Below are 27617 nucleotides of genomic sequence, written 5' to 3' on the forward strand. Positions count from 1 at the left end.
GTGAGACCCAGAAGCTTGAAAGAAAGGACTTCTTCCAGAGGATTGTTGAGAAAGTGGATGGGGGGTTTTTCTAAATGGTGCTTTCGGAGAGACATAGTGGGAGTCTGAGATTTGTCCGGATTGAAAGACATGTTCCACGTGTTGGACCAGTTTGTGATTTTATCCAGATCTGCAGTGAGTGAAGAGGTTGCTGCTTGCCGGTCTGAGGGATGACCGATGGTACGGCAGAGGGTGGAGTCATCAGCAAAGAGATATAGAGGATTTTCCAGAGAGTTTGAGAGATCATTAATGAAAACCAGAAAAAGAACAGGGCCCAGAATGCTATCTTGAGGAACTCCAGCCTGCACAGGAAGAGGGGATGAAAGAACTCCATTTAGGGCCACACGTTGACTGCAACAGGAGAGGAAGTCTGCGAGCCATGAGTGGAGATGGCCTTGGATACCATAGGAAGAGAGTTTGGTGAGCAGGGCAGGATGCTGGACCGTGTCAAAAGCACGTGATATGGCTCTGACCTGTTAGAGTATTCCCACCTTTTTCTTTCAAGTCATTTCTGTGCTTCCGTTGAATATCCGCATGACCTTCTACCACACTTCCATGTTTACTGAAATCAAACAGAAGACCAAATAGGGCATTGGAGTCATCAGAAGGAACCTGAATAAGTAAAGAGCAAAGATGGAGTCATCAGGAGGAACCTGGATAGGATTCAGGTTTCAGCAACTACTCCGCAACCCTCAAACCCATCCAGGTGCAGCTAAGTAAGCCTTACAGAAAAATTTCTGCAATAATTCACTTCACCTTCGAGAGCTAGATAACAAAAGAGATAAAAGAAAAGAAAAAGCAAGAATTAGAATGAATAGGGAGAAATGTGAAAGGAACGAGGAATAAAGATGTCGGGAAGAACCCGGATAGATAGCAGTTACTCCCCAGGCTCAAACGCAGCATCAGGGTATGCATGGTCCAAACATAACTTGCTGCAAGAATGGAACACCAAATACTGTATTGGAGAAACAAGATGGAACCTGAATAAGTCAAGAGCAAATGTGGAGTCTTCAGGAGGAACCTGGATAGGATTTGGGTTTCAGCTGCAACTCCTCTACCTTCAAACTCATCAAACACCTTCATCATCTGCTGCTATGTTCCCTCATCAGCCTTTACATTTTCTAGAAAACGCTGTCAATCTATAAATGACTATACTGGTAAATAATCTGGTTTGGGTTAGACTTGAATGGAGAGAGGAAAGCTAGGAAGGTTAGAATGGAACTTTTAAGACAGAGTGGTTTAATGATAAAATGGACAATTGTCCCCATGGTCTCCAACTTTTTAATGACTGGTTTCAATATATGTTTTTTTTTTTTTTTAATTCAGTACTTCTCTATCGGGGAAAGGCCATGTTGTCGTGTAAGACTGCAATGCCTGAACATTATAACTGTCTGTTGCTGTTTGGGACAATGTCTTGGTACTCCCTGAATCAGCATTTTGCATTAATGGAGGCCTATTCAATCAGCATGTTGAGTGTAATTACCTGCCAGTGAGAATATTGTGATGAACAACCCCAAAAACGATGTCACACTTGACTATTGTGTATTGTGATGCAGATACTTGTCAAGGAAACCGTTGCAATGACGACGGTGTACCTGTCCGTTGCGTGGCTCCTCGTCAATGGAATCACCTGCTCTTCAGGTTTGTTTGCTTTTTTTTCTTTGTCATTTTTATCTCTTCCAAGTGTTTTTTTCTTTTTTTTTTTTCCTTTTCATTTGTAATTCACTTTTCTTCAGATATACTTTGGTTCATTGCACCTCTATCTCAAACGTACCACATTTTCAGTTGAACTGGGTAAGGTATCCACAACTATCAAACTTTCATCCATTGATACCGGACTCGACGCAAATTGTCTCATTACCTCTATCACCGAAGATGGGTGGAGGTTGTTTTCACCCCTGTCTGTCTGTCTTTGTCTGTTTTCTGTGAGCAGGATACAGTGCCTTCAGAAAGTATTCACACTCCTCAACTTTTGTCACATTTTGTTGTTACAGCCTGATTAAAAAAAAAGGATTAATATTGGTTGTTTTTTTTTTGTCACTAATCTGCACAAAATACCCCATAATGACAAAGTGCCAAAAATGTTTTTAGAATTTTTCTACAAATTAATGAAAAGTGAAAAGCTGAAATGTGTTTGATCAATAAGTATTCAACCCTCTGAGTCAATACTTCATAGAAATGCCTTTGGCAGTGATTGCAGCTTCGAGTCACCTTGGGTATGTCTGGATCAGCTTAGCACATCTGGATTTGGGGATTTCCTCGCATTCTCCCTTGCAGATTTGCTCAAGCTCTGTCAAGTTGCATGTGGAGTGTCGGTGAACAGCAATCTTCAAGTCTTTCCACAAATTCTCAATGGGATTGAAGTCTTGGTTTTGGCTGGGCCACTCAAGGACTTTCACATTCTTGTTCTGAAGCCATTCCAGTTTTGCTTACACTGTATGCTTGGGGTTATTGTCCGGTTGGAACGTAAATCTTCACCACAGTCTCAGGCTTTTTGCACTCTGAAGCAGGTTCCCATCAAGGATTTGCCTGTATTTGGCTCCATTAATTGTTTCCTCCATCCTTACAAGTCTCCCAGCCCCTGCTGCTGAAAAGCAACCCCATTGGCATGATGCTGCCACCACCATGCTTCATGGTAGAGACGGTGCTAGATGGGTGATTAGCTGTGCTCGGTTTCTGCCAGATGTCGTGCTTTGCATTCAGGTCAAAGAGTTCCATTTTCATCTCATCAGACCACAGAATCTTTTCCCTCATGCTCTCAGAGTCTTTCATGTGCCTTTTCACAAACTCCAGATATGCTGTCATGTGCCTTTTTTTTTCTTCTTCTCTCTCTGGAGTGGCTTCCGTCTTGCTACTCTCTGATAAAGCTTAGATTTGTGAATTGCTGCAGAGATTGTTCCTCTGGAAGGTTCTCATCTCAGCCAAGGAACTCTAGTTCTGTTAGAGTGGTCATTGGGTTCTTGGTCACCTCCCAGTTGCTCAGTTTGGTCAGATGGCCAGCTCTAGGACGAGTCTGCATAGTTCCACATTCTTTCCATTTCCTAATGATGGAGCTCACTGTGCTCTTGGGAACTTTCAACACTAGAAATTGTTTTATACCCTTCCCCAGATCTATGCCTCTTCACAATTTTATCTCAGAGTTCTTTGGACTTCATGGTAGTGAATGTCAGAGCAGAAACTGTCCACTGTGGGACCTTGTGTCGAAAGGTGTGTTTCTTTTTCAATCATGTCCAATCAATTGAATTGGCCACAGGTTGACTCCATTCATGTTGTCGAGACATCCTGAGGACGATCAAAGGAAATTGGATGCACCTGAGCTCAATTTGGAGTGTCATAGCAAAGGGGTTGAATAGTTATTGACTCAAAACATTTCAGCTTTTAATTTTTAGTTAATTTGTGAAAAATTCTAAACATGTTTTCACTTTGTCATTATGGGGCATGTTGTGTAGATCGGAGACAAAAAATTAAATTTAATCCATTTTAAGTTCAGGCCGCAACACAACAAAATGTGACAAAAGTGAAGGGGTGTGAATACTTTCTGAAGGCATTGTATATCAAGTTGTGACAAGGACTAATTGATTCGATTTTGGTGAAGAGCTGAATCCAGATCTGGCAACTATAATGTTTAATTTTTTTTCAAGTTAAAAAAAAAAAAAAGTGATTCTTCACTATTGAGAGATGCGGCCAAAAATGAATATATAACTTGTCCACAACTTTTTGAAACATCATGTAATGACAAACCTAAGTGGATGAGCTGGGTAGGTGACAAGAACGAGCCAATTAAATTTTGGTTCATGTCCGGATCCAGATCTTGCCTATCGGTGGGATAAAAAAAAGTAAACAGTTCAGCCTGGTGGAGGTATGCTCTCTGTCGAGTGTCGTTCCAGTTTATGAATGTGACGCACAAATCGCCACAGACTTTTCAACAACTATTTATGGCCGTGCTATTATGCATTGCAGTGAAAATTATGTTTGACCCATTTCTGTTAAATTCCTTCCAAATTCCTCATTTTTATTCCAAATAATTATTCCTTCTAATTAATGCCAACAACTTGGTTGAGGGACAAAATAAACGGAGACAGACAAACCAGGGATATGGGGGGGGGGGTAAGGTTGAGGGATAGGGGAGAATGCAGGGGATGGATAAGATAAATACAGAACCCAAAAATCTTTTTGGGGGGTGGGGGGTGTGGTAGAGAGGTTTGAACAGTTCTCTATATTCTCACAAGAGAGGTTTGTTGAGAATGTGACAAAAGCTAAAATGCAGGGTTGGGTGGGTTAACTCCTGCATGGGGCTGGGCTTGCATCTACATCAGGGTTAAAAAAAGAAGTTGTGGCCTGGACAGACACTTGATCTCAAATGGTAAATAAATAAACATGGAAGTGATTACAAAACTTGGTCGTCTTGCGCTGACGCATGGTGGATGGGTTAAGGCCTATTTCTATTTACTGTGACTTTTCCCTTTGACATTTTGACCCAATTAATTATTATTTAATAATTAATTGGTGTTCTCCATATTATTATAAGGGTTTGTTGAAATTTGATGACAAAAGCTGGAATGAGTAAAAAAAAAAAAAAATCGATGCCCTGGACATGCACGAGATTGCAAAGCCGCATCTCCCACTGCACGGGCGGACGGGCTGACAAGGAACTTCAATTCAGGAGGCCACTAGGCCCATCAAGTCTACACAATAGATGCAAAGCTATGATTGTTTGTCCATGCTCTATCCTCTAAATGCTGAGCATCAAGGAAGGAAGCAGCACGTATCATTTTTGAAGTCTTTGGTATGACTTGGTCGGGGTTTGACCCGCCGACCTCTCAGGCTCAAGACGAAACGCTCGAACCATTCCACCACCGAGTCTGATTGACCAAGTAGTTTACATGTCTCATGTGAATGGTCTTGTTTGGAATCGAAAGGGCAACCAACCCGTTGAAATTCCATGCACTATTTTACATTTTTTGACTATCTGCTCCTGTTCCTGGGGTAAAAGTGTATTGGTGTTTTTGAATGTATCTTTGCAAGCTTGTACTAAGAGTCTTGGATCATTGTAAAAATAAATAAATAAAAGTTCCCCAAACTGACCTTTTCAACCACAGATCAGAAGATTTCTTCTGCATCATTAAAAAGACCGTACAAACATTTAATTACACAAAATATGTTTTATTTTTCTTGTTGATTACCAAGTTTTATTAATTTATTTCTAGCCCTTCTACCATACTTTCTCTGCAATTAAAGATTGCATTATCTCACTTCCTAGAAAGGTTACAGCAGTCTCTGCACTTCTTTTCATGTTGTTATCCCCAAACCTGGTGTCGGTCTGGTTCGGAGTTTATATCTTGGGGTATGTCTGTCCATCTGTCCATCCGTCCAGAACCTCGATATTTGTGAAAATGACTGGACAGATTTCTTTCATATTTGGCACATGTATCATGTATACAATAACATCTGGGCACTTGGCAAGTCGAATTATTTTGGAATGGGAGCCAAAATTCTTACATAGACATGTAATTTTACAAGTCTTGGACACAATTTTATTTTTGAATTTAAGAAATATATATTTTTTTTTTTCAAGAAGGAGCAGTCCAGAATTATGTTTTTGGGAACAATTCTTTATTTATATGCACTTTACCATCTCCACGAGAAATATTCCACCTTGAATTACATATTTAATATAATACCAAGCTTGCACACCAAAAACTCGGCTCGCCGTCACACGATCCCTATGAAATTGCTGTGGCACTTAGCGGACATGCCGACAATGTTTGGGAAGTCTTGGCGTTCCATAGTACCACTTGCATTTTGCACAATGCGTATTTTTGTCATTCCCCGTGTACGGTCTGTCGTCTGCTCCCAGCTATGTTGTACTGCTATCCCGTGCATGTGCACGGGTATCGCTCGTATTTATTTATTATGCACTTTACCATATCAATTACTGTGTGGATGTGCCACCTTGCAATATTTATTTATTTATTCGCACTTTACCGTCACCGCTACTAACATACCACTGTGAAATTTATATTTATTTTTATACACTTTATTATCTCCACTACCTCAGTGTGTGTATGTGTATGTATATGTATATGTATATGTATGTATGTATATATATATATATATATATATATATATATATATGTGTGTGTAAAATGTACACGTACCATTTTAAAGGTGCTGTTAGGAGCTGCATCCTTGTTTGTTTTATTTTTTTTCACCATATACGCACCAAATGCTGCAAGTAGTGTTCTCAACATGTGTCATCCTCGGCCACTTCCATTTTTGGCTAACTCACTTCCTACAAGTTAGCCAACAGCTTACAGCTCTTGATAAATGTTTTTTCCCCCCCCCCCTTTTTTGCCCCCAAAATGTGGTCGTTTTTCTGTCATGTTTATGGTTCACAGAGGAGTTTGCAAATTTATCACTTCTGAGACGAGGATATGAGGATGCTTTTTGGAAACCAGTGTAATATGTGCATGAGATTTGACCTTGACAATGCAGCGTTAAGAGGCAAGTGTTTAGACTTGAACAGCATGGAGTCTTTAGTTTGTTCCAGTTTGACTCTTCTATCTGGTTCACCTTCAGATCACTGAAATGTAATCATTCTCCACGATTTGTCTCAGTCTGACATCTTCAAACTGGCATTGACAGCAGAATAGCAACGACACATTCTTTTCTGTTATGAGCCTTTCAGAGTGCTTCAATCTCCACTTCTGTGAGTTTATCTTGGCTTGCTATCTGGCACTTCTCATTACAGTCGAGTCTCCAGTTTTGGGCAGAATTGACATCTCTTGCCTTGAGTAGGGTGCATCGGGTTTGTTTGCTCACCACATGCGGGTACATTGCCTGAAGGTTTTCTTCCCACTTGCTTGGTGCCTCCTTTTTCTGCAATCCATCCCGCACTGGCTGCTTCAAGCCAAACATGTTATCAACTTACTCTCAATGTTGGTTTTATCTATTCTTTTTAATATTAGTATCTTTATGACACTCTTTACCTTTGAAGTATGGCTCAGTCGCTCTGTGTTGGAAAAATAAAGAGCACTCCAAGTCTGGCATGAAGGAACTTCACTAACTTGCAAGTTGTACACAAAGCCGCTCTCTCTGCGTCGATGAGGCTATCAGGTGTAACTCTGAGCAAGAGACCACACTGAGCAAGGCTGTAAACTCTGAGGCAGGAATTTGGAATTCAGACAGGGTCCCGGCCCAAAGGGTCATTCGTTTTATGACATGTTAGTCAACCTAATGTACATGTTGAAACGCATTGAGTAAGATGTTTTATGGCCCTCCCAGTGAAGGACGATATGAACATGCGTCGCAACAATAATAGCAAGTCAGCGGTTACTCATTCAAAAATTAAGAGTGCAGTTTGAGAAGTTTCAAATTTTAAGTCTTCCTCTCGGAAGATTCGAGGTGAGACACTTCCTTGGTGACAGACGTACGCAATTAGATTATCATACTTTTATTTTATAATCAGGGGACTCGTGTTGTTTGTTAGATGATTCATAAAACCGATGTACATTCAATAAAAGTCAAATTGCAAAAGAGTTCATTTTCATGAGCCTGTCTCAAATTGTACAATCCTGATTTTTATTTTTTATTTTTTGTCCTTTTCACGTTTATGCAATAATGTTTAAATTGTATCATGTTGATTTTTCCAAATTATGATTGATTATGGTCGAATAAATGCTTTGGGTAACTCGAACAGCACTCGGTGGAGCGCATACCTCCACCAGGCTGAATAGTTTACGTTTTGTATCCTGTTCATAGGCCAGATCTACGTTCGTACCTTAAACACAAATCTAATCAGTTGCTTCTTGTCACCGACCCAAATCATCCAAGTTTTGTCAGAATCTGTTCAGAACTTTTTTTTCTTTTTAGATATCATGCTATTATCGATTTTTTAGCCCTATCTCTCAATGATGAGGAATCGCTGTACTTTTGTTACGTAACTTCGAATCAATCCGTAACATTTTTAGATATCCTTCTCTCAATCTGACGGATGGGTGAAAACATAACCTCCGTCCACCTAAGATAGCAGAGGTAATAATAAACTAGTCTACGATCCACAGACATTGTCACACACAGACGTGACACAGACGCATTAATTTTGATCTCGCATCATGTTTTAGCACATCTGTACTTTTGGCCTTGATTACCCACCGTGGAATGTCCTTAAATTTATTTCAGCCACAGATCGTTATCTCGTTCCACTTGTTGTGTCTGCGTGGATTATACTACTTTTATAATTATTATCATTTTAGTGCACCTTCTGTCTGTCTGTGTGTTTGCTTACATGTGAAGTTTAATAACGACTTGAATACTGTTGGGAACTTGTAGAGCTTGTCGGTTCCAACCCCAAAAGATCATCCAGATAAACAGTGGGTGAGCACATGATGAAGATTCCCAATAAATCATTTGCTTCTCTTCATGACTAGACGAGGGGTACTTTCCCACGCATTTGTACGAGTCATTGACAAATGCTTAATGGGGTTTATTCCTTTTATGTAATTACATTTTTTGGGTCTTTCCATGGTTTCAACTCCAACTAATTTTCACTGCAGTGGTGAAACCATCTTTTAGCAATTTGTGCAAATACACGGTGATGTAAACACTTGCTCCGTCAGGCCATAAACAGTGTTGTACAAGGAAGGGGCTTGTCGGTTTTCTTTCATAACCAAGCAGGTGACTCCTTCCTTTTCAAGTGGAAAAATCACCGCTACTGGGGGAAAAAAAAATGTCTGACTCTTGCTGGAAACTATCTAGAAACAGAATGATGTTTGCTGGTGCAAGACCATTCATTCATGGTTGGGGGAAAGCCTCTTAATTGATGATTGTCTCATAACTTATGGCATCACTTTGTCATCCGTTTACCAACTCATGAAAGCACACGTGAGATTTGTACCTCTATTACAAGGATAAACGGAGATTGGATATGGGGTACCTTTCATCTTTGGTAACTGATGAGAATATTAGGATGGTTTTTTGCTCACCTGGAACAAAAATTGTTGAGGTCAGGTATTAGCATCGTGTGGTGTCCGTCAGTCAGTCAGGCTGTATGTAAACCACACACACACACACACACACACACACACACACACACACACACACACACACACACACACACACACACACACACACACACACACACACACACACACACAATTTCCATGAAAGTTGATGTGATTTATCACCCTTCCTTGGGTTTGACGTGAGTGCCGTGTGCGCATGCGTGACACATGGGACCAGCAATGGAGCTGCGTGTTCTCAATAAAACCTTCGTGAAGTTGAACGCATCGTGGTTGGTCTGATCGTTTGTACATCACGACATTACAAGTGGCAACGAGGTAAAGAACTATCCGTGTCTTGATGGCGGCTGTCGGCATTCTCCATGAATACTCCGATGGGGAGGATTGGGTGGATTTTGTCGAGAGGCTGGACCAGCATTTCGTGGCCAACAACATGGTGGCTGTTGGTGATGCCGTCCGTCGTCGTACTGCGTTGTTGACTGTGCGGGCAGAAGGTGTACGGACTCATCAAAAACGTGCTGTCACCACGGCGACCGACCGAGAAGTCATGAACAACTCTGTGAGCTCGTCAAGCTGCACTTCAAGCTGAAAGCTGGTCTAATCATATCGAGGTAGAAGTTTTATACACGCACTCGCCAGGAAAATCAGGATATTTCCCGTTTTGTGGCTGATCTGCGCCGTTTAGCAGAACCGTGTCAGTTTGGTCCTGTGCTTGATGAGGTGCTCCGAGACATTTTTGTGATTGGGGTAAATCATGATGTCGTCTTGTGAAAACTCCTTGCTCAAGAAGGCGACCTTGACCGAGGAAAAGCAGTGAAGATTGCACAGGTGTGTATGACAACTGCTGAAAACCTGAAGGGGATCTCGTCGAAGAACCAGAACTCTTCAAGTGCAGATACTGTAAATAAGATCGCTCAATCTTCGTATAGGGCTACACCTAAGCTAGTTGTGTGTTTGAAACCCGCTTCATCGGGAGCAAGAGGCCCCAAGAACTTGTGTTGGTGTTGTGGTGCAAATCATATGGCTCACCAGTGCCGTTTCAAGCGGTACACGTGTAATGGATGTGGCAAGATCGGGCATCTTCAAAAGAGTTGTTCCCAATGCAGCAGTGGTGATCGTACTGGCACCACCCATCATGTGGATGATGGCGAGCATGTTGGTGGAGCTGATGAGGCATGGTGCCATCACTGCATCGTGAGGAGCATGAGCTGGATCCAATCTATGGCAACACCGCACAGATAACTGTTGATCTTCAGCTGAATGGCAAACAGGTGTCAATGGAAGTGGACACAAGGGTGAGCCAGGAGACATTTTGACAAACTGTGACTGTGAGGCTGTGAAGCCCAAATGGAGTCCAGTGAAGGCCAAACTTCTTACCTACACCAAGGAAATTGTCCCGGTGATTGGCAGCACTGATGTCTGTGTGGCTTATGATGGTGTGACTTATAAACTGCCGATGTGGGTTGTACCAAGCAGTGGCCCTACGTTACTTGGTCGGAACTGGCTTGAGAGCTTAAAGCTGAACTGGCATGAGATCAAAAAGCTGTCTTCAGTGGAGGCTTGCAGTTGTGCTCAAGTGCAGGATAAGTTTCCATCTCTGTTTGAGCCAGGAATTGGATCCTTCATGGGAATCTCTCTATCGAGTGCAGCCTGTGGCTGCTGGTTGCATCATTGGTTGGGACGCGGCTATGCCGCTGATGCAGTGTCCCACTTACCAGTACACTGGTGCTCATTTTGCCGACCTCGGAAGGATGACAGGCTGAGTCAACCTCCTGGTGTATTTTAATTCAGCGGCCAACGGGGCTTGAACTCAGGACCCGAGGATCCCAAGCCGCCACCCTAACCACTAAGCCAACACCAGGCTTCATGGGGATGAAAGTTAAGATTCATCTGCACTCAGAAGCAAAGCCCATCTACTATAAAGCGAGGTCTGTTCCCTATTTGATGAGGGAAAAGATCAAGTGTGAACTTTAGAGACTCCAGTGTGAGGGGTCATCTCTCCTGTTGAGTTCAATGAATGGGCTCGTCCAATTGTTCCTGTCCTGAAAGGTGATTGAGCAGTGAGGTGCTGCGGGGACTACAAGGTGACCATAAATCTCCACTCCATGCAGGATCAGTATTCACTGCCCAAAGCGGATGACCTGTTTTTGACATTAGCTGGTGGAAAGTCATTCACCAAGTTGGATCTGACGTCTGCCTTCATGACACAAGAGCTGGATGAGGAGTGAAGGAAACTCACGTGCATCAACACTCACAAGGGGCTGTTCATCTACAATCGTTGTCCTTTTGGAATACGTTCAGCAGCTGCTATCTTTCAGAGAAACATGGAGAGTCCATTGAAATCTGTGCCAAAGACTGTTGTTTTCCAGGATGACATCCTGATCACGGGCTGCAACCCTGTAGAACATCTGAGTAACCTGGAGGAAGTCCTGCGTTGTATGGACAAAGTAGGTCTCAGACTGAAACGTGAGAAATGTGTGTTTATGGCGCCCGAAGTTGTATTCCTCGCCAGAAGAGTCACTGCAGCTGGGATCATGCCGTGTGATTCCAGTCGAAGCAATGAAAAACGCATCCAAACCAGAAAATGTGTCAATTGTGTTCTTTTTTTTTGGGTTTGCTCAACCATTCTGGCAGTTTCTTGCCGCAGATGAGCTAAGCACAGTGAAAGAACCCCTACATCAGTTACTTCAGAAAGGGAAAACTTGGGTTCGGGGCAAGGCCCAGGATGATGTCTTCAAGGAAGCTAAAGGTCTGTTGTGTTCGAACAAGTTGCTTGTTCATTTTGATCCATGTAAGCATCTTGTATTGTCATGTGATGCCAGTGCCTATGGGGAAGGCTGTGTTACAACAAGCTGATGAGTCGAGCAAGCTACAACCTGTTGTGTATGCTTCCAGAAGCTTAACGAAAGCTGAAAGAGCCTATGGTATGGTTGATGAAGAAGCATCAGGCTGTGTGTTTGGGGTAACCAGGATTCATCAGTATTTGTTTGGTCGTAAATTTGAGCCTGAAACTGATCACAAACGGCTCACCTTCTTGTTTTCAGAGAACAAGGGAATCGACACCAATGCATCATCACGTGTTCAGCGGTGGGCGTTGTTGCTGTCTGGTTACAATTATACTATTCGTTACAGGCCGGGCACTGGGAATTGTGCTGATGCATTGAGTTGACTGCCAGTACCGAGCACTGATTGTAACAATACTCCCCAACCTGCTGACCTCGTATTCGCTAGGATGGTGTTTGAGAGTGACAATTCTACATTCACTGCTGCTCAAGTGAGATTGTGGTCTCGGATATCCTGTGTTGTCTGTAGTTAAGCGTTGTGTTATGACTGGCGATTGGTCTTGTATACCAGACTCAGAGGAGTACAAACTGTATTTACGTCGCAGAAACGAGTTCTCTGTCCGGTCAGAATGCTTACTTTGGGGCCGATGTGTCATCATGCCAAAGCAGCGAAGAGAGAAGTTGGTTTCTGAACGACATAGTACCCACCCTGGCATTGTTACAATGAAAGCTATCGCAAGGTCTCATGTTTGGTGGCCTGATATTGATTCTGAACTTAAATCTTGTGTTCATTGTTGTGATACGTGCATGCAGCTCAGCAAGTCACCAGCGGAATCACCGCTGAGTCTTTGGTCATGGCCTTCCAAACCTTGGTCCAGGAATCATGTTGACTTTGCAGGTCGGTTCTTAGGAAAAATGTTTTGTTGTCATTGATGCATTTTCCAAGTTGATTGAGTGCTCTGTCATGTCCTCTAGCACTTCTGCTGTCACCATTGAGAATTTACCTGTCATGTTCACTACTCATTGTCTACCTGATGTGTTGGTAAGTGATAATGGTTCGTGTTTTACTTGTCAGGAATTTCAGGAATTCATGAGGTTGGATGGTATCGAGCATGTCCGTTCGTTCTGCTCCATTTAAACCCGCTTCTAATGGTCAGGCAGAGCGTGCTGCACAGATTATCAAGCAAGGGTTAAGGCGTGATACTCAAGGTTCGCTTCAAACACGTTTGTCACGTGTGTTGCTGGGTTACAGATCCAGACTACATACCGTAACTGGAGTGCCTCCAGCCGAATTGCTTATGAAGCGAGAAGTCAAAACCAGACTTTCTCTTGTTCATCCTGACATCGGTGAAACTGTTGATAACAAGCGTCAGAGTCAGAAATACGAACATGATTGCACGGCTGCATTGCGTGACTTTGCTGTAAACGATGCTGTTTTATGTACTGAACCATGGCATTGGAGTGAAATGGCTGCCAGGTGTTGTGTTTAGCATGGAAGGAACTCGTGTTTTTAGTGTCAAGCTGAAAGATGGGTGGACAGTTAGGAAACGTGTGGATCAGATCAAGCTGCGTTATATTGAGATGGAGGATGATGCGAAACCTGTGATTCATCCATTTATTGTTCCGTTGTCTGAGAATGCAACTGTTATTTCAGAGCCTCCATCTGAAGTTGCCAGTAGTGCGTCTCCGCCTGAAGTTTCTGTACCTGTACCCGCTGCCAGTCCGGTGCGTTTGTCCATGTCACCGAAATCTGTGCCTGTAATAACTCCTTTGTGTAGGTCCTCCCGTGGATCTAAACATCCAGACCGGTTGGATTTGTCATTAACGGGGGAGATATTGTGATGTATCGCCCTTCCTTGGGTTTGACGTGAGTCCCGTGTGTCGCGCATAGCAATGGAGCTGAGCGTTCTCAATAAAACCTTCCTGAAGTTGAATGCATTGTGATCGGTCTGATTGTTTGTACGTCATGACATTACAATTGATGACAACCTTCATCACCAGTGATGCACCAAAATTTGTTTACAGCATTTAAAAAAACAAAAAATGGGGTCTTTTGGGGGTCAAAGTGGGTCCAGGTTGGACCACCCCCCAAAATATGTATTTTCTTTATTCTCTGAAACTACACACATGGTTTTGATGAAACGTGACAACAATCTTCATCACCCATGATGCTAAAAACCAATAGCCCGATTTTCACCAAATGTTGTAGAATTTCTCAGAACTGAGGCCTCCCGATTCCTCGCAAATCCCGTCAAAAAATTGCACATTAAGTTGGCAAATTTAAAGGTCAATGGTCATTATGGTTCCAGGATCGCAACTTTTGACTTCTCAATAAGTATTCACAGAGTTAGATATAACTTGGTAGGAATCATCTGTGCATATTAGTGCTTTCACAAGTTTGTTCAAACCATCGGCTAATTTCCATGATTCGTGGGTTATCCACACCTTCCAGTGGTTCTGGTTTCATCAGGTGAGCCCAGGGGCATTGCCCCTATTTTAAATAAATAAATTATATATATATATATATATATATATATATATATATATATATATATATATATATATATATATATATATATATATATGACACACATACACATGCACACACATGTCGATCATGGTAGTCACACAAAAGCAGACAGATGTTAAACACGCTGCTGATGACCTTTTGGAGCACTCTTGATGCCAACAATCATTGGTATGGCGGACCTCTTGGTGGATACTCAAAAATCGCAATGGGTCTGGTTTGCATTGTTAAGATCATCTTTTCGCACACATCAATTGTTCATATATCCATTTCTTTCACTTCATATTTAACTTCAAATCCATTGTTCTCTGGTGAATCTTTTTACCCAATTGACAGTATTTTAGAGATATTTTCATACTTGCCTCTGACCTGTCTAACCCGGGTTCGAATCCCATCCCGGTGATTCATAATTGTGTGTGCCGTCCCTCGGATGGATGTTAAACTGGGCGCCCCATCTGCCGACATTAGCTGGTGGATGTTAAAGATCTCACGGTGTCCTTCGCGAAGAGTCGGTGAGATATAAACATCACCGTAAATAAATTTCAAATTCTTGTTCTGACCTACAGGGGGCACTGCATCAGTGGCACAGTTGTGCTCCCAGCAACTGCTGCTATCTGTAGCCATGTGCTGTATGTGAAAGACTAAGAAGACAGTTATTTAGGCAAATGTTCATTTTATATACATGAGGGTAATGGCATATTGTCCTGCATTTAACTCGTGTACGTTATATTTTCCTGAATGTTACACTTAGTAGTTATAAAAAAAATTTTTTGTATCCACTGTCAAGGCTCGTATGAGAGCTAACACGCAGAATGTACAAGAAGGGGAGCAAGAGACGAGAAAGGTGGGAGAGGGAAGGAAAAAAACAGTGGAACAGATACAGGAGGAGATCTGTGGAAGGAAGAGGGATGGGGCGGGGTACAGGGGGTAAACAAGATGGACATCACAAGGACTTTCAGGTCCTTACACAATAGTTCTGCTGCTCCTTCAATGTTTTCTAAGACTCATTAAATGATTATGATTTAATTTTGTTGTTTTACTAGAGGTGTAGTACAAGCACAGCTGGGCCAATTGTCCATTCCCTCTGCCCCCAATAATTGCATCGTCGTTCAAGACAATGGCCTCTGATGTAGATTGTATTGGTGGTTTATTTAGGGGATGAAGCTTTTGTCTGATGATGATGATTTTTGCAGCTACTCCTACCCGTCAACTTTCACCAACATTCTTTTCCATCAACCTGAAAACACTTGTGAAATGGACACCCGTCAACGATTCCGCTGTCTACACTACAGAAATTAAGGGGTCAGTGCCTTTTTTTTTCGATCAAAGTTTGTGATTGCTTTATTGACGTTGCAAAAATGTTGATCAGTCTCATGGTTTACCACCACATTTGAACAAATGAGTGTGATTTATTTTTTCATGGCACATTTATTTTCTAAACAAGATCGAGGCTCATGGAAAAGTGTGGTGATGGAGGGTTAAACAAAAAGGCAATGAACTGACAGTGGGGGCAAAAGGTGCACTCGAGCAAGGAAAATAATAGAGAAATAGAAAGAGAACACTGACTTACAAGTAGGAGGGTTGGGTAGAAAGATAGCTGGTGGTGATGGTGGATGAGATGGCAGTGCACTGCCTGCTTGAAGCCTTTGACAGAACAGTGTGATTGAATAGCCTTCGGAAAGTGGTTCCACAGATAGAAGAGAAGAGGACCAAAAGGGTTGACTATGCAGTAAACCTGGATTTTGGAAGATTAACCAGGAGGGGGTTACTGGATCCTGGAGAGTCTTGAATTACTCGTCGGGACACTTGGCTTCCCATTGTCGAGGCTGTGAGTTCAAATGGAGTTGAATCGTGGAATATCAAAGTCCAAGTATTATACATTTTAATGAACTCAGTACTTCTACAGATGCATTGCATTGTACAGGGTGACCTGAAAGTCACTTCACCCCTCCCCAGAAAAGCATTCATTCTTAAAAAATATATAATTAATATACAGGTTTTATTGTGCACCGCTTACAATATAATGTGTGTGTGTATATATGTATATATATATATATATATATATATATATATATATATATATATATATATATATATATATATATATATATATATATATATATAGTTACGAATTCGTGCCCGCCGGCGTGCGATCGGCCACGTACCTCTAATAGCAACCGCGTCACCCACCGGACGGACAATTCAGTCGTGACCCTCCTGGAACTATCGCCAGAAACCAGTCACAGGTGGGGGTTTAACCTCACCATAGCCCAGTCCGCATTCTACCCACGTGAAATAGGGTCACTCGCTGAATATCGAAATACCTAAGTACTCGCGCGGGTAACCTACCGAGGGACCGTACCTCGCCGCAGGTCGGCTTGGGACACGAACTGCTTAAGCGGTTCGTTCCGTTCTACAGCGATAACCGAGTGGGTATTATCGCCGACCTCGACGGATCCGATTATCCTTACCGGGTGTTTAAAACCCAACTAATTATTCCGCGATGCAAGATGGCATTTTCAATGGGGGAATGAGGACGCAACGAACGGGATACATTTCACACAAGCACATTTATTATAACACACACGTATTCAGAAGCAAGGCAGTCATGCATGTATGAACTAGCAAGGCAAATAGAAAGCAATACAACCAAATATAATTAATAAATGTACAGTCACTTAACAGTTTTACTTAACAGACGGCACCACGACAAGATTCATTCAAAAACCCAAAAGAAACACAAGAAAAGACCCCCTCACAGACAAGGGGGTCAGGCTGGACCACTTGGGTCTTTATGGCATGGGTCCCGCGAGACCGTAGCAGGTTACCTGCACCCTCGAGGTGCCTCGATGGTCAGCGAGCTCTCTCTGGCACTCTCCTCCACGGACGCGCAGGTTCAAGCCCCACAGCCGGCAGCGCTGCGCCTCTCGTCCACGTCTCCAGTACATCGCCCGGACTCTCCACCAACCCACGCCTCTGGTGTACGGGTCGCTCCACAGACCCAGAGACCAAGACAAGACAAGACCAGACCAAGAGAAGGGCGCAAAACAAAGAGAGGAGACCAGACCAGGAGAAGAGCACCAACGAAGAGGAAGAGACCAAGGCTCGCGGCTGTCCGCCTTATATAGCCTGGGGCTCCGCCCTTCGCCCCTCCCCGTTTTCGGCTCCGCCTCCCTTCGAGAAGCTTCTCGAAAAGGGGCGTTTCTCAACTCCGACCGCCTCACTCCTCGTATCCACCAATCGTGAGCGAGCCACCTCGCCCTTCTCGTCACACCAGCCTCGGAGAAAAAAGGCGGTAAAAAACCCACACTCACCATTGGAGGTTTCTTTTCCTCGTTCTTTTACGCCCGCATTCTCGGACCCCTTTTGAACGCGGAAAGGGTCGTAGCGTGGTCTGTGGAGGATGGCGTTTGCAAGCTGGCGTAGTGGCGAAGATGGTTAAATGGTGGTGGTGTTGTGGGGATCGTAGCATGGTTGGCGTTGTGGCGTAGTTGGGGGTGGTTGTGTTGTTGGCGTCGTGGTTTGTTGTAATGCTGGGCGAGATATGTCAGCTCAAAATAACGATAGAGAAAGAAAAACACTATTTCAAAGGGTCACAGCCCTTTTCACAGCTGTAACAGTGAATTTTCACAGCTGTAACAATATATATATATATATATATATATATATATATATATATATATATATATATATATATATATATACACACACACATATGTCATTGTTTCTGTCTGCTCCTTCATTCCTCTTTGACATATTGTGTCACATTTGTGGAGTCACCTGTTTGAAAGAGGCCACGACTGCAGCATGCAATTCTTCAATGGTCCTACACCGGTTTGTCAACACTTTCTCCTTGATGCCCCACAAAGTGATCTGGAGTCATGACATCTGGTGGGGATGGTTTTCCAATGCATTCTGTGAAAGCTCTCTGCACTTGAGCAATAGTTTTACCTGTGTGTGCCCTCTCAAGCACCCAAACACAAGCAACCAACTGCTCTTCAACATTGCACCAACTTGTGTCCGCCAAGCCGTCTAACTTCCTACTGACTCCCATGTCAGTGAGTCATTGTTTCTGCATACCATGGCAGGGGAGGGAGGGAGGGAGGTGTGAGCAATTTAGCAGGGGTAAAGTGACTTTCAGGCCACCCCGTACAGTCCTGATGGGTTAAAAAAAAGTTTTTTTTGTGGTTCATGGACAATATTAACAAGAAAAAGAGCAATCGGAGATTGCAGACCCTCACCAGGACTTTTGTGTGATGTTTGTGTGCTGGTGTGTTACGTAATTAATAAGAGACATAACTATAACTGCCACTTTATAACTGCTGGCAGTGATGACCGGGTACCAAGACGTCCCGCTTTGATGCAACCCCGCTTTGATTGGACACCTGACCCTGATCCATGATGTCTATTATTATTATTCAATTGAACTTAGAATTGGATTAAAATTAAATTCAATTAAAAAAAAAAAACTAAGTTGAAATTGACAAGTATTTTGTCTCCACAATTCTTTTTCACTGTTAATATTACAGAACCTTTGTTTTTTATTCAGAACTTAATATATCTTTTTAAATCAGAAAATAAAAAAAAATGGCATTGACACCCGAGACTTAATATTTGGTAGCACACACAGCCTTTGGACAAAATAACTGCAGTAAAGTGCTTCCTATAGCCATGAATGAACTTCCTCCACCTCTCTACTGGCACTTTGTCCCACTCTTCTTGTGCAAACTGCTCCAGTTCTCCAAGATTTGAGGGGTGCCTTCTCCCAACTGCTGTTTTCAGATCTCCACACAGGTGTTCAATAGGATTTAGATCTGGACTCATTACTGGCCATTTTAGACCGCGTAGCGTAGGGTCTATTTGTCTATAACCGCCAATATCTCAACCGCGTAGCGTAGGGTCTATTTGTCTATCACCAATTTACCTAATTAACTAGGCGATTTCGACTACCGGGGAAACCACGCCCTCGGCACGTCTTGCTCGAACCGGGTCACTCTACCGACTGCGGTAGAGTTCCAACCACCGACTACAAACTCCGGTTGGGTGCAGCCAGGCAGGAAACTGCCAAAGCCGTGCCGGCTGGAATGAATGGATTATCGGGGATGAAACCCCGCTTATACTCAGACCCGGACCATGCTAAACCAATGTAAGAAGGGACAGAAACGGACTGGGAACATTTCTAATAAATTTATTAACAGTAAATGAAGACACAAAGCAAGACTTAACACGAATATGCAGGAAGTATTTACAATGATCCAAAAACACTTATTCAGTTCTACTTAAAAACGGGCCCACACACAGGCACGGTACACCCAAATGAAAAGAAAACCCAGAGTCTTTATTTGACCATCGCAGCCACGAAGATAGACAAGCTGGGGGTCAGAGTTCGGTGGGTACCTAGTCGTCAGAGGGAAAGCTTGCTCTGTAATGCAGCACCTGCCAAAGGTTGTCGGTTTGGTCCTAGTCGCACGTGTGGGACTCGTGGCTCGTGGCAGAGCTCGCGTGGCGAGTAGTCGAGGCTCAAAGAACTCCTCTCCCCGTAACAGCCACCGTGAAGAACGAACCAGACTGCTCACAGCCACCGTGAAAACTCCTGGTCCAACCACCATGAAAACTCCTCTCCACCCAACTCCCTTAGAACTCACGACCGAACCGCCCTCCCCCCAGAACTCTCGACACTCCTCTCTACAGAACTCTCTGCTGAGGATCACATCATAACTTTTATGGACCTCACTCAGCGGGGAGGGGCCTTGATGAAACTGACGTCACTGTTCGCCCCGATTGGACGGGGCTTCCATGGGTCCGCCCTTTCTGGGCAGGATTTCGGCCATACCGGGAAGCCCGCCCACTCCACACATGCGGACTTGCCCAAAAAGGTACTTCACGAAGATTTTGCCTCGAAACTGCGAGTCGCCGGTTGGGTGGGTGAAGCACTTGTTCAGTGGTGTTGTCGGTTTGTTTGTTGGATGGTCTTAGATGGTTTGTTGGATGTAAAGATTTAATAACCTAACTAAAAGAAGTCGCAATGCACGTTTTTGATTCTCCCACTAGACAAAAGGAAAGGGATCTGACGACACATGCACTTTATGGGATAACTGACTTTTGGGACCTGTATGTTGAATGCAAATGGTTTCCAGATCCGTAACAATATTCTGTTCAAAACAGTGAAGAACAATTAGGGTATATAAAGATGATTATATTATGATATTAATAAAATAATAAATATAACATTTACCTCCAGAAGATAGTGTCATGTCAGATTCCTCCAGAAGATGAAGTTGTGTGTTTGGTTCATCCAGACAGGTGTTTAAACTGAAAAATCAAAATCAAAAATAATAATCAGTCAAAGACACACAGACACAGACACATAATTTCTCACCTTTGACTCAACTCATTCAAGATCAGAGGACGTGAGTGAGAGGACTTCTTGCCAGTCAACAAAAATATCATTTAATTATTTTCTGAACGATTGAATGTCTTCAAGGAAGTCATTCATTTTTAGCCACTCATCATGTAATTGAAAGGCCTCCTGTTCTAGATCAGTTATCAACGATGTTCTTATTGGGGACAACCTGTTAGAACAATACACACAATAATTATTGGTTGTATAGTGATTTAATTCTGGATAAAACAACAAATAATGAATTGGGTTAAGGATCTCACCTGTCATCTTGTGAAAACAATTGATCCGCAAGGTCGGAGAAATTATCTGCACAATCTATTCTCTAAATAAAAGTCGGCACGCAAGTTGGTTTAAATAAGCAACTTGATGATGGAATGGGAGATTTCACAACAATGTTTTTTTCAGGGTGTGTCCCGCATAGGAAATGACCGGAATTTTTTTGGCTTGGTTCGGGCGAGGCAGCTTGGCTGACTCCAGACGGTCTCATTTTAACACGAAAATGAAACGGCTTGCTTTGAATGAATTTGAGAAAACACGTTTAAAAGCTGTTTAAACTTCCCTTTCTTTCGTGCTTGAAAAGATAAAGTGAATATACTCGATGGAAATGAATGTTATAAGAAAATTAAGTTATTCCCTAAAGTAGAACATGGGCAAATATTCGTTGGTTCGCTCTTTGAGTGGAATTAAAATATAAAAGGGAAGAAGTGCTTTAATCAATAAGTCTCAATCTTTCACAGTCTCAATTTTACATTTGCTTGTATGGGAGGGAAGGGGATAGGTGGGGAGAAAATCAGTCTCCTATTTTGGGCTTTTGGGGCTTGAGTCAAAGTTTTTCCCTTTTTTTCCCCATTCATTTGAATGGGAGTCCCAGAAACCCCATTTATCATCTACGGACCTGAACCAAAATGGAATCAGTTTGTTCTCGTCACCTAACCAACTCTTCTTCCTAGTTTTGTTACAAGTCGTCCGCAACTTTGAGATATCATGTGATGCATAATTTTTGGCCCCATCTCTCAATGGTGAAGAATCACTGGAAAATAATTATCGAATCCGGATCCAGATTTGAATCTTCACCAAAATGGAATGAATTAGTCCTTTTTCACACACCAAACCAGTCCACAAAGTTTCTGGAATTCATCCATAACATTTTGAGATATTGTGCAAAACTGTATATCATTTTTGGCCCAATTGGTTCACGAAAAATATGTGACCACTATATTCGTTATGGGTGTGTGTGTGTCTGTCTGTCTGTCTGTCCCGAGCATTGCTCTGTGGGTTTTGATCCGATCCTGATGAAATTTTTGTGGGAGGTTTATATTATGATCTCGTTGTGTTTTCCTGAAAATGGGCGTGGTGTGCCCATTGTGGGCGGAGCCACGCCCAAAAAAACGTGTTTTTAGGGGGTAGCCGATTTCAATTTGCATCTTCTCCTAGCGCTTTTGTCGAATCTGATTGGTTTCGGTATTTGGCTAGCCCAATGGCACCTGCATAGCCCCACGGAGCTCTTTTTCATTTTCGTCCCAAGGTCAAGGCCACGTCACAAACTTAGAAAATTGCGATTTTGACATAAAAAAATTTCTTCTCCGAGGGGTTTATCGAATCTGGCAGGGGCTTTGGTATTTGGTTAGCCCAAGGGCACCTGCATAGCCCCACAGAGCTCGATTTTTTTTTTTTTTCATTTTCGTCCCAAGGTCAAGGCCACAACGTCACAAACTTAGAAAATTGCGAATTAGGTTTTTAGGGGGTAGCCGGTTTCAATTTGCATCTTTTCTTAGGGGGTTTGTCAAATCTGGCAGGGGTTTCGGTATTTGGTTAGCCCAATGGCACCTGCATAGCGCCACAGAGCTCAATTTTTCATTTTACTCCCAAGGTCAAGGTCACAAACTTAGAAAATTGTGATTTTGACATAAAAATCCATCTTCTCTGAGGAGTTTGTCGAATCTGGCAGGGGTTTCGTTATTTGGTTAGCCCAATGGTACCTGCATAGCCCCATGGAGCTCAATTTTTCATTTTCGTCCCAAGGTCAAGGTCACAAGGTCATGAACTTAGAAAATTTCGAATTTTGACATAAAAATCATACGACTGCCCAAACTTTGAGAGCTAGGATGACAATATTTTTTTATGCATAATCTTGAGGTCATTCCCCACCTGAAGTCTTGAAACCATTTTGCTCCATCTCGAACACCTTGCCCGTGGCGCCCCCTTCAAGTTTGTTTTTACGCTGATTTCATCAAAGTATGGATAATCCGAGGAGTGTGAAATGCCATATAGCCTAATTGACGTTATATTGTTCCTGGAATGTTCCAGAGGAAGTTTTGCACCAAAGGTCATAATCCTTGACCTTTGACAGTTCACATTGTTTCAGAAGTCAAGGATGAGACAATCTACATCGTCAAATACCGCTCGTGAACCATCGTCGTCTTCAGACTTGTTTATTTCTCATTGGTGAATAATAATCACTTGAAAAATTCTCGAATCCAGATCTGGATTCAGATCTTCACCAAAATCGAATCGACTAGTCCTTTTCACACACCAAACATGTCCACCAAGTTTAATCTGAATCCGTCCAGAACTTTTTGAGATATCATGCAATGTCGTTTTAGCCCCATCTCTCAATGATGAAGAATCACTTGAATATTAAATAATTCTCGTATCTGAATCCAGATTCGGATCTTCACCAAAATTGAATCCATTCGCCCTTGTCACACACCCAACCTGTCCACCAAGTTTCTTCTCAATTCATCCATAACCTTTTGAGATATTATGCTTTATATCGTTTTTGGTCCTACCTCTCAATGGTGAAGAATCTCTCAGATCCGGATGCGTATCTTCACCAAAAAAATTAAGCGTTGTGTTCTTGGCCAGTTGACTATATACACAAAGAATTTCAGAACGATTGCTTAAACTGTGGCCAAAAATCATGAGACAGACCAACATATTTGGCAAAACAAATTTTTGCCAAGTAACAAACAAACATACCCAAACAAACGGACAGACCAACATACGCTCTCCTTCGGTGAGGGTAAAAAAAAACTGCTTCGATGAAATTATCAACATATCTTTCATCTCTAAGAAAACAAAATTCCGATCGATTTGGCTAATTTGTATGTCATCGGGAGCCAACAGTAGATCTACTTGTGCACAGTACATTTACACAGGTCTGTGGGCATGTTTTTTGATGGGAGTGGGGAGTGGGGGGTGGGGGGGGAGGGGGCATTTCAAAGCATTGAACTACCGGGAGCATGAAGCGTCATACCATCATACCTGTTGTGGGATGGGATGCATGCCACATTGCTTTCCCCCAGAAAATGAAAGTGTCAAATAAAAGCTCTTTTTTTTTCTCATCAGTGGAACCAACTTCCCCAGTCTGTTCAGTCGCATGCTTCCCTTGAGGGCTTCAAGATGGCCATTTACCATTACGTTTAGGTCATCCCCCATCCATACTCATCTCTTCTGACCCCTCCACCCCCCCCCAGGAAAAAATAATATTCCTTTCCTGTAGTAATTCTCTGCAGATAAGTGCAGTACATGAGTACAACTCTCATATACTATGGTTCTAACTGTAGCATTTTTGCCGAGGCCATTCACAAGCGCTCCCTTTTTCCACCTCCTCCACGAGCCTCAATCACACGTACAAGCAAAAAAAAAAAACCCTGTCGACCTTACCTACTCTCATACACATGTGGTGGCAGTTCACACTGGTCGTGGATTTAATTTTTTTTATCCCCATTGATGTATCAAATTAGCACTAGCAATTGACCTTAGAACTACAACGCTGTGTATAAAATTAAGTGTTGTCGGCATCCACATAAAAACAAAGGTATATCTGATAGTTTTTTTTAACCCTTTTTTAATCATCATACCTTTTTCACAATAGGAGAATGGAGGGCTGCTTGTTTCGAACCTGATATTATAAAAACCCGAAACTGTCTGACTGCTCTGTATCGGACTGCGCTTAGTTGGCTTGGATGCAGAGGTGGACAAAAAAATTTTGGGGGTGGGGGCAAAAAGGCCCTAAAAAGAGGACTCATTGTCATTTTTGCACAAAAAGAGGACTATGTGTCATTTTTGTCCAAAATGTGTAAGCATTAAGTGTAGTTTTTATTAGCCCGCCTGTTCGAAGAACAGAGAGCTATATCGATACCCCCGGCGTGAGCGTGAGCGTGAGAATGTTAAAGTTTTTGGTGCAAGTTATTTTTTCCTTTCTAATGTTTTTATCGACCACCCTATTTTTTTATACGCCCGATATATATGTATGTATATATATATATATATATATGTATATATATATATATATGTATATATATATATATATATATATATATATATATATATATATATATATCGGGGTGCATTATGTGATACCGGTCGTCTGTCTGTCTGTCTCTGTCTGTCTCTGTCTGTCTCTGTCTGTCTGTCTGTCTGTCTGTCTGTCTGTCTGTCTGTCTGTCTGTCTGTCTGTCTGTCTGTCTGTCTGTCTGTCTGTCTGTCTGTCTGTCCGTCCGTCCGTTCCTGTCCGCACTCTAACTCCCAAAGTTTTCAACTTTCACGTTTCATATTTGGTACATAGGTACAGACTGTGGAGACGGTGTGTCGCAACATACATTCATCATCTAAAGTGGTTGCCATGGCAACCAGGATGCTGTTTTCCGTCCGTTCCTGTCCGCAATCTAACTCCCAAAGTTTTCAACTTTCATATTTGGTACATAGGCACAGACTGTGGAGAGGGTGTGTCGCAACATATATTTGTCATCTAAAGTGGTTGAGGTTTTCCATGTAGTAGCACAATTCTGTATATACCTTCTTGTTCGGGCGTTTCTTGCGCTCACTTGTGCTCTTGTTACTGATTACAATATACAAATACATATATTGCTTTAAAATTATACTTCACGGCAATGCTTTATAAAAGAAATATTAATTATTAGACGAGCCTTTAAAAACGATAAATGTATAAAGAGGCGAGCATTGGGTGGCTTTGACACCAACTCTGGTTCCACTTGCTTTCTCTACTGACCTTACCTCATCCCATAATCTTGCAATAGTCCTGTTTAGTTAAACGTCATGGAAAACATGTTTTTAATCGATTTATTATGTCACAGTGCTTTCTTTCCTCGAGATGAAGCATTCCCTTTGCGAACTGTTTATCACCACTCACAAGTTGATGTGTTTTGTCGGCAAAGTGAGACCTCAACCACGGGGGATCCGCCTTGAAGATTGTGAACTACGATTGGATTTGTGGGGCCCCTTGTAATTGAATGGATTGCATGGCCCTTATGCCGTCTCTGCGTGGGGCCCTGGGCACAGGCCCTGCATGCCCGTGCGTGAATCCGCCACTACTTGGATGATTTCATGTGGTAGCCAAACAAAATGAATGAGTTACAGAGCATGGTCACGCAAGCTACCGAGTTAGTTGGACTAACGTGGTGTGACATCTTTTCCTGTCCTTAAATACCATATATCGAGATGTGATTTTTTTTTTCATGACTCGTGGCAGAATGTTAGATGTGGCTGGTGACTGAGTACTGTTCCAAACACCTTTTTGTATCCTATTTTTTGTTCAGCAATGCCATAAATTCTCTCAAATTACAATCTGAAACAAATTTACAAAGAATGATGCATTTTGCTCAGAAGTGTTCGTTAAGATGTTTCTAATGGTGAATGGTGTGATGCAGGAATAAATGGCTTTCTTGGAAAGAAAATGCTGCCTGCATGGATTCCCGAGCACATGAGTGTGATGTTACTAGCTTGTGCACGGATGTGAACTTGCAGTACACCGCACGAGTACGTGTTAAAAAGAAAAACAAGATTTACTCCAGCTGGGAGTACACAACGATGGAATTCATCCCTTATAAAGACAGTGAGATGCAGGGGAATTGGATTTCCCCTTCTTCAAACTTTACTTCCTCAATTATTTTCTACTTTCCTTACCTCTTCACTTTTGACCTTTTCTTCTATAACTTTATCTTTTCCTGGGGTCAAAACTTGTCAGTGATCGGGCACTTGGTGATCTGTCACTGTCTTTTCCTCACTTTGGTCATCTCAGACTTAATGATTAGAGTGTCTGCTCTGAGTCTGGGAGGTCGGTGGTTCGAATCTCGGCCAAGTCGTACCAAAGACTTTAAAAATGGTACGTGCTGCTTCCTTGTTTGATGCTCCGCATTTTAATAGGATGGAGCATGGACAAACGACCATATGTTGGGAATCATTGCACAAGGTTCCTTGTAAGGCTCACTGGCCTCTTCCTGCATTGAAGTTCCTTGTAAGGGAACTCAAATTATATTATCATAACATGGAAGAGATCTCTGAATTTTTTTTATTTATACACATTTTGAGATACAATGTCAAGGCTCGTATAAGAGCTAACACACAGAACGTATAACAAGGAGAGCAGGAGACAAGAGGGATGGGGGAGGGAAGCAGAAAATAGTGGGGAACACACGTGAGATCTGTGGAAGGGAGAGGGGTGGGGTGGGGTACATGGGGTAAACAAGATGGATACTACAGGGACTTTCAGGAAGGAAAGCAGGCAATATGAAGGAGGTGGGTTTGGGGTGGATTAATGTGGGAAGAAAAGATCAAAGTTTGGGAAGGGGGAAGATAAGAGATGGTGGTGAACAACTATTTTGAAGACCTGGAGGGAAGAGTTGGATTGAAGAGAGTGTGGTAGTTTGTTCCAAAGGTGGGAAAAAAACAGAGGAATGATAGAGTGAAGGTGAGCAGTGATTCTTGATTTTGGTATTTACCAGAAGGGGGCTGCTGGCAGTCCTTGAGCACCATGCGGAAATGTGGGCGGGACAGATAGCAGAGAGAGAAAGAGGTGCGATGCCGGAGAGGAGATGGTGAAA

General features: G+C 42.5%; 1 protein-coding gene and 1 long non-coding RNA gene across 4 annotated transcripts in view; one reads left to right on the top strand and one right to left on the bottom strand.

Moving 5' to 3' along the window:
- LOC147025200 (tissue factor-like) overlaps positions 1-27617 on the top strand; it is a 64852-nt gene that overhangs the window by 20020 nt on the left and 17215 nt on the right. For all 3 annotated transcript variants that reach the window (XM_085885925.1, XM_085885926.1, XM_085885924.1), the window contains 3 exons: positions 1596-1680; positions 15563-15671; positions 26445-26629. In XM_085885925.1, coding sequence (XP_085742051.1) covers positions 1620-1680; positions 15563-15671; positions 26445-26629 — 355 coding nt within the window. In that variant the 5' untranslated portion in view covers positions 1596-1619. The remainder of the gene's footprint in view (positions 1-1595; positions 1681-15562; positions 15672-26444; positions 26630-27617) is intronic.
- LOC147025201 (uncharacterized) overlaps positions 15705-27617 on the bottom strand; it is a 48617-nt gene continuing 36704 nt past the window's right edge. Inside the window, exons 2-3 of the long non-coding RNA XR_015059390.1 lie at positions 20605-20681; positions 15705-16195 (exon numbers count right to left, since the gene is read on the bottom strand). This is a non-coding gene — a long non-coding RNA (uncharacterized LOC147025201). The remainder of the gene's footprint in view (positions 16196-20604; positions 20682-27617) is intronic.

Source organism: Eptatretus burgeri, chromosome 6 (assembly GCF_056783735.1).
Source record: "Eptatretus burgeri isolate ZD-2024b chromosome 6, Ebu_testis_v1, whole genome shotgun sequence".
NCBI lineage: Eukaryota > Metazoa > Chordata > Myxini > Myxiniformes > Myxinidae > Eptatretus > Eptatretus burgeri.